This window comes from Crocuta crocuta, unplaced genomic scaffold (genome assembly GCF_008692635.1).
Source record: "Crocuta crocuta isolate KB4526 unplaced genomic scaffold, BGI_CrCroc_1.0 scaffold47, whole genome shotgun sequence".
NCBI classification, from domain to species: Eukaryota; Metazoa; Chordata; class Mammalia; order Carnivora; family Hyaenidae; genus Crocuta; species Crocuta crocuta.
Window position 1 is genome coordinate 571,710 of NW_027531995.1, and position 14,369 is coordinate 586,078.

A 14,369-nucleotide genomic window follows, 5' to 3' on the forward strand; every position below is an offset into this window, starting at 1 on the left:
TTGATAGAATAGATGAGAAGGAAGGGAAAAGTCCAGGATGACCCCGAAGGTTTTGGCCTAAGAATGAAGTGATCATTTAATGAAGTGGGAGAAGCAACAAGAAGGATCTTTTTGGAGAGCAAAAACCAAATATTATATATGAAATCTGAGAAGTCTTTAAGATATTCAAGATGTCAGATAAACAGTTGAATAAGATCCAAGCTGGAGACAAACTTGGGGACAGCACAGGGCTCAGTGTTGTGCTGTAAATACTTAACCAGTGCTTGGGTCGGGGGAGACAAAAGCCGTGAATTAGAGCTATTGCTAATTTCCATCAAGTAAATGCTCCCACCATGGCTAAATTCAAGCTACCAACATGACCGTCACTGAACTTGAAGTTGGGAATAGATGCACACTGTCAACTTATGCGAGCCAGTATAGGCCAGCTCCACCATATCACCAGAGCTCATAATTTTCAGAGCCATCAGGCTGGATGCAATTGGATTCCTAAAGAGTAAATTTAGATAGCAGAGGCCGGTCCAAAGGTGGATCTCTGGGGTACTTTCACATTTAGATCTTGGGAGAATGAGAAGAAGCCATAAGGCTATTAAAAGGGAGTAGATAGCCAGAGAGGTAGAAGGAGAATCCAGAAGTAGAACCCAGGAAGTTAACTGAAGAAAGATGTTAAAGAGGGAATTGATCTGATATGACAGGTGCCAATGATAAATAAGTTGAGGACAGAGGAATTACCACCCAGTATGGCATCATGGAAGTCATTGAACCTGACAAGTGGTTTTAGTGGATTTGTGGTGATGAAAGCCTGGCAGGAGTGAGTCCAAGATTGAGATGAAGGAAAGGAAGGGCAGGCAGTAGGTAGAGACAAATCTTTTCAGAAGGTTTGCTATCAAGTATTCAAGACAGCAGAGAAATGAGATAGTAACACAGTAACTATGATGCAACAGTGAGTCACAGGAGGGTTTTTTTTTCTTTTTTAAGATGGAGTTCTAAAGCATGTTTGGTGGAAATAGTTTTGTAGAGATGGAAAGCTGATGATGTAGAAGAGAGAGGGACGAAGTGTAGGAGCACTACCCTTGCATAAGGAGAGCATGTGGTCCAGAGCCCCATGGACAGTGGACAGTGGAGGCATGGTGCCAGAGAGCCAGTGCGGGTGCATTCCTCAGTGGAGCATGTGGGAGCCCTGTCTGTATCTGCTCAGAGTGCGGGAAGGGCTGAGGTATGGGAGGCTTGAGAAGGGGAGAGGACAGATGGAATCACTACATAGAAAAGTGGAAAGGTGAGTTGGTTAGGAATATGTGGAAGGCTTGCCCAGTTAAGGGTCCATCTGCAGCTAATGTGCATTAATTTAAGATTGGTCTGATGAGGTGTAGACTAAAATGCAAGTTGGGTTTTGACCCACAGTATTATAATGGGAAGTGTGGAGGAGTAGCGGGTTGAGGGGATCCTAAGTGATTAGAAGGATGGGGTGTGGAAATAGAAAGTGAGAGCTGAGGGGCACAGAAAGAGGGTCAGTAAATCTGAGGTCCCTAGACACAATTGTTGGAGTTGGGGTATTAGAACAAATTGGCAAAGTTAGGAGGTGGAATCCATAACTTAGGGTCCTCATTAGTGAAAGGGGATCATATTATGCATAATAATCCATTCAACTTATTAATGCTGATCTAGTAACTCAGGACAGAAGGCTATATACTTTAAACTTTGGTATTTATTTCTTTTTTACAACAAGGCATATTTGGGGAGACTTGCTTTGTTTCTTACCTTTACTAATTTTATTCATTCATGGAATCTTTTTACCCTTCCATATTGAATACCAAAAACCACACCAAAAAGGTAGTCACATAAACTTAAGGAATTGCTTCTAAGTAAATGTTCTCCCCTACATCATGAGTTCCATAGCCAGCTCTGTCACTGATATAGAAGTCTCATCCTCGAGATCTTCACTGTAAAGCACACTGATATTTTCCCAGTTTCTCTCTGGGATTGAAATTAATAACTTTAAAAAAAATCCTTTGCTATAATCACATTTTCAGGGATGTCCCCATGCTAGAGGCCAAAACCAGAAAGCCAAAATTACTCTTCTCCATGTGGGGCCCCACTCCCCTGTGGATAACTGCCAGAAGCTATCATGAGGAAATGATGTGTTAATAAAGTCTCTTGTCTGAACTTCAAGGTCACCATACCTAACTCCTCTAGATCTGGTCTTCATCCCAAAGATGGACTCTTCGATCAAGTATAATGCTCCACTTGCACACCTGAGTGGGAAAGAATAACCGTCCAGCCCATGATAGGCTAACAGGCACTGGAACTCCTCTCTACACGTCTAAATACAAGGAGATAGTCCAGTTGAACTAACCAGTATCTTTTAATGCTTTCTCCATTTTTGGAGAGAAGGAAGTTTGTTGTAAAGAAATGGAATGGTACTCAAGATCTAGAGCAGGTTACCCAACATCATGTGATCTCAGTTTCCTTCTCTATAAATAATTGCCAATGACCTTTGACCTTTGCACCCAATATAATTCTTCATTAGGCATCTGCAAACCTCATTGCCCCATTTCCAGCTTCCATCTTGCAATAAGGTCTACTTAAACTGTTGATTGCAATTATATTGTCTTCCAGCACGTCTAAGATATCAAGGAGGTGGCTTCCACAGGGCTGTCTGTCCTCCACAGGTGGAGGTAGGGAAGGTTCTGTTATAGACCAATACACAGCTTAGAAACTACTCTTGCACAAGTAGTAAGCAAAACACTGAATTTCACATTCATTCATTCACTTGTTAAATTCACGTATTTAACATACACGTACTGAGAATCTACTATGTTCTTGGCACTCTGAGATACCAAGCTTAGAGTAGAATAAAATAGAAGAATCCTGCCCTCGGTGCTGCTGATTTACACCTGGGGATAGAGGGTAGGATGTGGAGAGAAAAAACAGGCAACCCAGAAATTTTTTTAAAACATAATTTTAGAGAGTGGGTCCCAAGAAAAAAATTAGTCAAGCAGCACAGTTTGGAGATTATGGGGCAGGAATATGGGTTGGATGCTGGCGGCTGTAGATGGAGGTCTCATAAGAAAAGCTGTTTACTGTTGTGTAGAGGGAGCTGCTGAATGTGGATTGTGTTTCTTGATGATCACGCTTGTTGGCAGCCTGTGAATCCGAACACAGGTGTGTAAACAGGCCCTTAAATAAGCAAATAATTGGTTTTTTTTCCCCACAGCAAAGGAGAAAGGAGAGAAGAAATTGTTTGGTTTCTCCTTCGTACCCCTGATGCAGGAAGATGGTAGGACTCTTCCAGATGGCACTCATGAGCTCATCGTGCATAAGGTAACGTCAATCAGGTGTTGACGATGGGGCTGAATTATTAATGCATTATCTTATTACCACTCTGGAAAAGAGAAAAAAGTGACTAAAAAGAATACTCTTTGGAAGATTGCTGGCAAGGAGTATATATTTTTTGAGGTATTGTCTCTGTAGTCTGTGATCCTCAAACTTCTTTTAAAGATGATTTTTTTTTCTTAATTTAGGTGTACATATTTGGGTAAGTTTATATGTTGACATTAAAGTCCTTTCTGTTCCTGTGAGAGAACTAAATAACTAAATAACCTTACAAATTAAGTTTTTAAAAATTTCTGATACAGACATGCTTTCGAATCTGGATCCCATCAGGAATAAATTTAGCAGGGTCACCATTACATGTTTCTTGTCCTCTGCTCTCACTAAGCAAGTAGAGAATTAGCAGTTGTAACAACTTTAGCGGTTGTTACTTTCTATTCTTGTGCATCAAGAATTGTCATAAAAATGTTGGGAACAAAGTAGCAGACAATAAAATGAAGATTCACAAAACATCAGCTCCTGAGAAGTTATCCAAAAATACTAATAATAAAGAAGTATAGAATAGTAACTATAAAACAAAGAATTAAAAGATACAGTTTTCTCCAAAATATTTCTCCTTTGCCTTTCTCTATTTCTGTAATCACATGACTTTCCAGGTATGGACTTATCAGTTCATACCTGGGCTAAGTGGTTCTGCCCGCCTGGGTCTTGTCTCTGTCTGGTCCAGGTTTCATCCCATCCGGGTGACCATCTAAGGTGCCGGCCTAACCAGGTCACTTCCCAATTTAACCCCCCTGAAAAACTGCTGATTGCAGAGAAAATAAATCATAGGCTTCTCAGAATGTGCAAGCCTTCGCAACTCCCTGTTGCTTCACTTCTCACCACTCCTGGATTTGATGCCATGGTCACATCCAGCTCTTCCAAGTTCCTTCCCCACTGGCTGTTGGTTCTCTCTGCTCTGCCTCTGCCTCTGGCACTCCTGGCGCCATCCCTTCCTCTGCCTCTCCCTGTGGTTAACTCCTAATCCTTGGAGGCTCACCTTGACCACAACCTTTATGAGAAGAATGGTCCTCACTCTCTGCCCCTACTCCCTGTGTTCCTGGCTGGCCAACTGCCCTCCTCTGAGTTCTCGGGGTTTCTGCACACATGTCTTACCATTATACTCATAATATTGTCCCATAGTTGTCTGATGCTTCCTCAGCTTGCTCCAAGAGATTTATGAGTCCTTAAAGAGTGGCAACTTGGGTCAGAGGGGTTTTGGCACATGGTAGATGCGCAGGAAAGATTTATTGAATGAATGAAGCAGATACAAACTTTCTTCACTTTTGGATTATTGCTAATAAAATGAGTGTTGATGCACAAACTGGCAACTTGTACTGGTATGTGCATGTATGTGTATGCATATTTAATCATTCATTTTCTAGTTATTTGTTCAACACAGTTACTGATCACAAACTACACGTCTGGCACTATTCTAGGTACTAGAAATATAGCAGTTAATAAAACAGTTAAAGTCCCTGTGTTTCTGCCACTTATATTCCCTCTACTTTGAAAAGAGACTTAAAGAAACTTACAGTGTTAAAGTACAAAGACAGGGCCCTGGGATGCCTCAGTCTGTTAAGTGTCTGGCTCTGGATTGGCTCAGGTCATGACCTCCTGGTTTGTGCATTTGAGCCCCACCTAGAGCTCCATGCAGAGAGTGTGGGAGTCGCCTTGGGATTCTCTCTCTCTCCCTCTTTCTCTGCCCTTCCCCTGCTTGCACTCTCTCTCAAAATAGATAAATAAACTTAAAAATTAAAAAAATAAAATACAAAGACAAAATATTTAAAAATTTTTAATGTTTATTTACTTTTGAGAGAAGGAGAGAGACAGAGTGTGAGTGGGCAAAGGGCAGAGAGAGAGGGAGACACAGAATCTGAAGCAGGCTCCAGGCTCTGAGCTGTCAGCACAGAGCCCCACACAGGGCTTGAACTCATAAACCATGAGATAATGACATGAGCTGAAGTCTGGTGCTTAACTGACTGAGCCACTGAGGTGGCCCCAAAGACAAAATACTTTAAAGTAGAGAAATCAGTAAAGCAAACAGAGGAGTTCAAAGTACTGGAACTAAGATGATCTGTTTATCTCACCATTAGTTGAGAGATGCTTTATGTAAGATGTATGACACGCAATGTCTTTAGCTACAGTTTTCCAAAAGGCACAATGGTACTTGGTATGAGTGTTTGTGATATTGCATCTGTGTAACATTAAATCTTGACTCAGAAAAGGCAGGGCTAAGATCGTTAAACCTGAGCTCCCAGCTTCCTAATAACATATAGAAGAATGAATCACTTTTATATGGTATATCAAGTATGGGCTTTCTCACCTGTGGGTCAGACAGTGTTTGGGGGCAGGTGCTAAGTGTCTGGTCAAGTCTAGGTTGACTCCCCTAAATGAGTACGAATAATACCAAGATTCATAGTTGATGTTTAGAGACATCATTACACCTAAAAGGCCAGGCTGACGGGGAGTGGAGCTTGCTTCTCCGCAGAAGTGTGAGAAGCTCAACTGGTACTGACTTCCAGACAGAGAACCACTTTATTCTGATACCAGAGGCCTGCCGTGGGCCTGCTGGCAAGGGCAAAACTTTTCTCAGAAGTAGAGCTTTGAATCTGCTCAAGCCCTTTTATAAATTTTCATGAGAGTGTTTAGAATTCTGATCCATAAAGTATAGGAAAATTTATTTATTTGAGCTTGAGCAATTTAAAAGGTAGGTGTTCCCAGTGATCTTCCTCAACCACAAGGGAGGCTTGGGATGAGTCTATAGATGGTCTAATTTTGGGCAGACCTATTTCGAGTAGACCCATCAGGAAGCATTAGTTCCACAGAAGAGCCGTAAGTAGCTGTGTTGCCTTATGTTTAGGGTTATTCACTGTTGCTTATTTGAAGAGGCGTAGGATACTTGCCAATTCTAATAACTTTTGTTTTTACTCTAGTTGATGCCATGGTTTTCTTTTTCCTAGTACTGAGCCAGCAGGTTCACTTTCAGTCTAAGGCCACTTGGAGCTGATGATTATAAAACCATGTTATGAGCATAATGCTTATCCTTCTCCCATGCAGGAGGACACACAGCATGCTGATAACTGCAGCCTTGAATTTACTATTTTAGAAAAAAGTAGAAAAGATAGGAGGAGGAGTAGATTTCAAATCACTGAATAAAAAAATAACCCATTTAATAAGTAGTGATGAGATGACACCGATGGGTGCCAGAGGAGAAGAAAGAGCTACCTTGCTTCTTATAACAAAACAAGTTCCAGATTAAAGGCAAAACAAAACAAAACAAAAAAAAACTAAACTAAAAGCCTTACAAACATGACTGAACATTTTTATAATATTCAGATAAGGAGGGCCTTCCTAAGAATGGCTCAGAGATTAGAAATCAAGTACAGAAAAAAACTTATAAGTTTGACTACATAAAGTTTAAAACTTTGATGATGAAACTATCATCGTGAAGACTGAGAGAGACATGAGAAACTCTGACAGTTGCATCACAGCTTAGAAAGGGTGGCTGTTCCCAGTTCACCACGAGTTCTTCCAGATCAGCCCCCACGAGAGCTATTTACAAGATTGAACCATTCCGCCTATCACACCACTTCCCCTCTACTTAGCAGAGAAGACAGAAGCCATCAGACAGGAACTTGCTTAACTTCCTGTGCTCTCCTTTGCCACCTGCAAGCTTATCTGCATCCTTCCCTTCCCTCCTGCTTCCTGTCTCAGATGATGGGACAAGACCCCTTCTCTGCAAGTTTCATTCTTCCACCTGCTTCCTTCAAGATCTTCCTCCCTCCTGACTCCCTGGAGGGACCCTGCTTCTCGCCATGTCCCCTCTTCCTCCTGCTACTGTATCTGTTTCCTCTCTTCTGCCAGTGTTCTCTCCGATTCACAAACCTGCTCAAGCCTGTTTCTTAAAAACAAAAACAAGACTTTTTAAATAGCCACACCGTCCTCCTTCCCTTCCCACCACGCTCTGTCTACATGAAAGGCCAGTCTTCCTTCACTGTCTCCACTTCCTTGCATTCCATTCGTTGCTCAGGCTGCTTCTGTCCCCATAGCTCAAATGAAGTTATCTCCCTCGAAGTCACTAGTGCCCATACTGGGTCACATATCCCTTATTTTATTAGTCACTGTGAGAGAAATTTAAAATGTAGCACCTATAAAGTTTAAAAGTAAGCTGATAAGTTGAGCATAAAAGCGTGCCATGCTGAACAGAAAAAAGACAAAGAAGGCCAAGGTCACTTAATAGGTGGACTTGGTCTTAACACTGAAGGTTACTAATGTGACATCCCGAAAGCTCTTCATTCTAACAGATTATACCAGCACATCTTCATTCTTCCCACAGTGGCTAAAGCCACTGGCCGCTTTCAGAATCTTTCCTTAATTGACTTCCTTGTAGCATATAACACTATTGATCACACTTCCTCAAAATCCCACATTCCTTGGTCTGCTTGAAAATGTTCTCCTGAGCTCCATCCTTCTCCTTTAAGGACCTTTTCCTCTTTATCCACACTTTGCCTGTAGGGTTTAGCACAGCTTTCACCCTTGTCCACCATGTGTGACTCCTACAATCTGAAACCATCCTGGGCTCTGCCATGGGTTAGCTCGCCACATATCTGCTGATAGGGACCACAGTGGGTTTTCAGTCCACAGCTTTTACCAGCCTACTAACCATCTACAGGTGGCTTCGCCAGGGGCCCCTCAAACTCAGTGGGTCCCAAATTGAAATTTACTCCCACCCCCCAGTCATGCCTGCTCTGGACAGAAACCTGTAGTTTTTTTCTTGGCTTTTCACATGCATCCTCCATATCTAAATAGACGGTTGTAGGACTGGTCAGTTCTACTTTCTTGGCTGTACTTAATCTAGGGAAGTGAAACCAGAGGTATCAGAATCACCTTGGGTTTTCCTAATTGAGAGGTTTAGGGCAGTTCTGAGGCTTTTTTTTTTTTAAGTTTATTTATTTATTCTGAGAGAGAGACAGTGAAAGTGGGGGAGGGGCAGAGAGAGAGAGAGAGAGAGAGAGAGAGATTCCCAAGTAGGCTCCATGCTGCCAGTGCAGAGCCCCATGTGGGACTTGAACTCATGAAACTGTGAGACTGTGTCCTGAGCCCTAACCAGGAGTCAGATGCTTAACAACCAAGCCACCAGGCACCTCCTGAGGCTTTTTTTGTATTGAAAAACCCCATGCTCCAGCCTTACTAAAGTGCATATAGTTGTCAGGATATTTTTTTAAAAAGGTTGTTTATGAGCTATGTTAGACCTAGAGAAGAATCGCAAAAAAATAGTACAGAAAATTCCCATGAACCCTTCACCTAACTTCTCCTTATGTTAACATCTTACATAACCTTAGCATATTTATTGAAACTAAATTAACCTTGTACAGTACTGTTAACACAAACCTTACTTGCTTTCATGAGTTTTTCCACTAATACCACTTTTCTGTTCTAAAGGCCGATCCAGGATCCCACAATGCATTTAATTGCCATGACCCTCTAGTTTCATTTATGTGCTTTTTTCTCTACTGTCTTTATTATATTTACAATTTCTTCTACATATACGTCACTCATACAGAATGAGCCTCTGATTCTGTATGACTGAAGTCACACAGCACCTGTCCCATGATGCCTGATTCCCTTCCCCAGCAGGACTGGAAGCCCAGCGGCCCTTATCTTAACATTCTCTTAGTGGTGATGAGGCCAGAGGCATAATGCCCTCAAGGACAGGGACTGTGTTTATTTCCTTGGTACATTCTTAATACCAATTTAAAAGACTAGCAAATAGGAATTTAATCAATTTTAATCATATCCTTCAGAATGGCTAATCATGCTGAAAGATTCCCTAAAAGAGGGTATATTGCTGCCACCAACTATTTAAATCTGGTTTTGATTAACTGGTAAAATATAGTTCCAAATGGATTGTCTAACTTACTGTATTTTTAAAATTTAATTCTTCCTGCAAATTACAGACCCCCTAAGTTGATTAATGCACTCTGAATTTCAGTATCTGTTTATTTCTGCATAAACTGTAGATGTTCATCTCTCCATCACATAGCTTATGATATTGCAGATACTCGTTTCTGGAACATTGCTTGGGACTGACCAGTGCAGCTCTCTTTCACACCACTAAGGTGGTGGATCAAACAGGTAGCCTGCGGCATAATGCACCATTCATTGCTGTATCAACTGGCTTCAACCCTGGCCAGGGGAATAGTCTGTGAGCTGGTTCTTACTTCTTCTACTCCAATTTATAATAAATTAACTTCATGACATTTTGAGATGACTCGCACAGATCCCAGCCCTTCGAAGCAAACACAGAGAATTGTCCCTTACTGTGACAATGACATTTTTTTTGTTCCTGTAATCCAGTGGCAGCCTCAAGAGGCCGTGGTCATGTTGCCTTGTTTCTCCCAGAAAGAGTGGCTCAGTTAATTGTTCCCTCATCTGTCTATCATCATGTATCCATATCCCAGGTAATACCTTGGCTGTGTCTGTCACAAGGGAACAGGGAGGTCAGCGTCTTATTATTTTCATGTCCTCGTTGCCTTGTGCCATGCCTGCACAGGATTTGATGGAAAAAAGTTGTCCCTGTTCCAAAACCAAAACAGCTATTGCACAAGTGTCCCCCAGAATGCGAGTGATTGGTATTTCACCACTCATCTAGTTTAGGGGCATAACTGCATTGTAATGTGGGGACAAAGCCACTTCTTGACTACATGCGGTACAGCTTAGTGGGAAGCTGTGGTTTTACAGTGGTCAGCCTCAGGCCCACGGGCATTCCAGCACCCACCCATGGCTCTTCTACTAGTATTTCCAATTAACACACAGCCAGTGCCACACCATGCTTTTCTAGCTTTATTTCTGAGACTTGATTGACTCTTAGGGGACGTGGGTGGGAGAGAGGGATTGTTCATACCCATTTGTTTTCTCCATGCCATATCCTGGTTTGCAATTGACCACCAGGTACAGAGCCTTCTCCTCACTGGCTGTAGAATGCTTGAGGAATTTACTGCGGATTCTTCACCACTGCCTAGCTTTTGCTAATGAACTGTGCATTTCCTTATAAAAGGCTGGAAAACCTTTATGGCTTCAGGTCTAAAGGCAGACACCTGTCCCTGCCTGATAGGCCCACCTTCGGGAACCCCATCTCTATTCTTCACTGCTTCTCAACCCAGTTTCTCTTCAGTAGACTCTCTTTCATTAAATAAATGGAAAGATGATCTCTCACTCGCATGTTGTGTTCCCAAGCTCTTGTGTCATGCCTTATCTGCTCCTACCTGGCCTTGCTCCCCACCACATGCAGGTCAATTGATCTTACATGTTCCATGCATGGTTTCAGAAAAGAGCCGAGTCATCTCGCTGTTGGACTTATATGACATGAAGCCATTTCAGTTGCACAGACGACTCTCGGCTACCTCCCAGAGTATCTCCCACAAATACATCTTTTTTTTTTTTTTTTGAAAAGTGAAATTTTGGTCTTCCTTAGCCTTACTATCATTTGATATGTTACCTATAAGTCAATAATGTGTACTTCATTATAGCAAAATTCAAAACTTGGTTGAAACACCATTGGAAGGAGGCAGTGTTCTATAGTAGTTATGAACAGAAATTGTGGTTCAATTCCCAATTCTGATGCATACTGATAATGTGACTTTGAGCAAATCACATAGTTCCTCAGGTTACGGTGTCCTGTTACATGAGGTTGTTATGAGAATAAGAAAATGCTTGTAAAGTGCTTTGCAGTCCCTGACATGTAGTAAACCCTTGTAAATGATAATTTCTTAGATGGCTTTTAAAATCTCCACCGTTTGTATGATGTGTTAAGGATGCATGCTGAGAACCTCATTGAACAACAAAAGATATGCCACTTAAGATCTTTCCGTACAATTTCTCAAAGCCACTTAAGTTCTTCTGGAATAGATTAAAACCTCCAGCTCTAACCCCATACCTAGCATTATCTCCTTTAGCTCCTATTGGACAAAAAAATCATTGTCAAACCCCTGGCAAATGTTATCATCAAAAGGTTCATAGAGACCAAAGAGTGATTCTCCACTGGCTGAATTGATGGGTAGAATTCTCTCCACCTTCCCTTCCCCTACCTGCCTCCCAACCCCTCCTACCGACACCTGGCATTCTTGGCAGAAGGTCTTGAAATAACTTTTGTGTCCTGCTGTTTATGTTCATTCTTGTATTTGTATTTGAGAGTAATGGAGTTTCGCCTTAAGAACTGTCAAGGTGTCACACCTCAAACACACACCTGCTGAGATCTTGACCCCCCCAGGCTGGGGGAGAAGTGAAGTGAAGCAGGGCTGGCGGTACTAATCTGGCCACAATGATCAGCCTAGGAGAAGGCAGCCAAGTCTTGTATTCACAGTGCTCCCTAAGCGCATGACACTGTCACTGTATCAGCAGTCACAGAAGTGGTCAGTCCATGACTACTGGTTGGGCTAGATGAGCACATGAAGCAGGAATTCTAAGATGGTGCCAGAAGTATTCACGAGCTAGGCAGTTATTTAGTGGGTGGGGGCATAAGAGCTTTATCTACAGGGGCAGAATTTCTGTGAACAGATGGAGCATAGCAGAATAGGGCCGGCTCTAGCTCCTGAGGGGAAAGGCCTAGAAATAGCTGGACAGTACGTCTGCTGAGTTTGCACGAGACTTTGGTCACAGTAGGAAGTGGTGGGGAGACAGATGGAGAGCACAAGTCAGGCTAAGGATGGCAGACCAGAGCATGTTCCTGACCCCGCAGACCAGATCCAGGCAGGAAATAGGGGCAGTGGGGCGTGCTGTGACTCATGCTATGACTTGCTGTGTTCCAAGCCCTGACACCAAGAACAAGATTGGGGAGAGGGGAGGGAGGCTGGAGGGGGGAGGGTATTCCAGGCTTCCAGAATATTACTTTGCCTGAGCACTTTTTCTGAAGAAGACATTTGAATTGTTCACTTTGTTATGATTCTCTAAACCGTATATGTGTGTTTCTTGTACTCTGCTGTCTCCATGAAATATGTCACAGTAATAAAAGAAAGCATTTGGAGTTACAACGTTAGAAGAGTATTATAGAGGCTCTTTATTGTGTTTATAGGAACTCCTGTTACTGGGCAGGTGTGCTGGTAAGAACATCTTGTAATATTCTGGTTCTGTTCCTCTGAACATGTTAGGTCTTTCTTAAAGATTTATTATTTAAAAATTTAAAACTATTTTATGAACCACACACAGTATTCTAGAATACCAAAGGGATTTTGTGCTTAAATTCCTGCCTGTGGCCAGGACACTAGCCTTGAAGATGTTTAAAGAAATTTAAAGGAATAAAACCCATGTGAGTTTTAAAGTTTATACTCAGAATAACCTAAGTTATACCAGTTCTGTGTCTGTTAAAATATTTTTTTTCAGATTTGTAATCTAAAATCACTTTTATCATTACAAAGAAATATAGAGATGATTTAAAATAAAACACAAACATTAGACTCTCATTAATTACCTGGATGATGTTAACTATTAATCATCTGGTATATATCCTTCTAGGTATTTTTCTGCATGACTTTTTTACCCAAAGGATATTATAGATTAATTTTACATTTACAATAAAATGGAGACGAGGAGATAGATTTCTTATTTACCTGCCCCCCAACCCGAACACATGAGTAGCCTCTTCTGTTATCAACCTCACTCACCAGAACAGTACATTTTTTTTTACCAAGGATGAACCTACACTGACATTATAATCACCCCAAATCTGTAGTTTACCTTAAGACTCACTCTTGGTAGAGTACATTCTGTAGATTCAGACAAAGGAATAATGCCATATGGCCATTATAATATCATACTGCCCAGGAGCACCTGGGTGGCTCAGTCAGTTGTGTGTCCTACTCTTGATTTGGGCTCAGGTCATGATCCCAGGGTCGTGGGATCAAGCCTCACATTGGACTCCATGGTGAACATGGAGTCTGCTTAAGACTCTATCTCTCTGTCAAGTAAAAAATAAAAATAAAAATTATTAAATAAAACAATAATAATATCATACTGCCCTAAAACTCCTCTGTGCTCTGCCTACTCAGCCCTGCCCCAGCAGCCTCTGGCAACCACTGACCTTTGGACTGTCTCCATAGTTGTGCCTTTTCCAGAATGTCATATAGTTGGAATCATACAGCCTGTAACCTTCTCAGAGTGACTTCTTTCACTTGGTAATGTGCATTTAAGGTTCTTCCATGTCTTTCCATGGCTCGATAGCTCATTTCTTTTTAGCACTGAATAACATTCCATTGTCTGGGTGTACCACAGTTTATCCATTCCTCTACTGAAGGACGTCTTAGTTGTTTCATAATATTTATATTTTGTAATGTACTTTTTTAGTTAATGATTTTCCAGTCACTAATTTTTTATCTGATCTAGGGCTTAAGTCTATGTCTAAATTGAAAAAAAAAAAATCTTTTCAGTACTTTGGTCCAAATCTGCAACCATGTGTTGCACTTGGATTAAGAGTTACTCTAGAACAATCCTTTTTTTTTTTTTTTTTTTTAATGACAGCAGACTTGCAGAGACAAAGCCAGACATTCTGCAGAAGTTGCTGCCTTTTGGTTAGTGCCATATAGTATTGTTCAATGTGTTGTCCTGTTCTTGTATTTACTATGAAGTGGAATCTGTAGTTGTGGTAGAGCCATGTTCAACATCTGTAGTAAGAATACACTGTAGATGATGATAATGTTTCTTTGTACTGTCCTACAGTGGTATAATGACAACCTGATTCCCCCATGTGTGTGGTTGTATTTGACCTCTTGCCACTGGGAAGTAGTCTGTGTGTTGCTACATGACCATCATATTAATGTTCAATTCCTTTTTTGTTTTCCAAGAAAGCTTTACGTACAGAACGGGGCTTGAACTCACCACCTCCTCGAACTCATGATATCAAGAGCCATTGCCCCAAATGTCCAATTCTTTATCCAACAATGTTCCTGCTGATTTAAACATTAAGTGACAACCCTTGACTAAAGAAAGAATTATATGGGGGGGGGGGC

General features: G+C 41.5%; 1 protein-coding gene across 1 annotated transcript in view; it reads left to right on the plus strand.

The window, feature by feature from the left end:
• Positions 1-14,369, plus strand: part of DOCK4 (dedicator of cytokinesis 4) — a 429,867-nt gene that overhangs the window by 273,962 nt on the left and 141,536 nt on the right. The window contains 1 exon segment of the mRNA XM_077775067.1: positions 3,212-3,318. Coding sequence (XP_077631193.1) covers positions 3,212-3,318 — 107 coding nt within the window.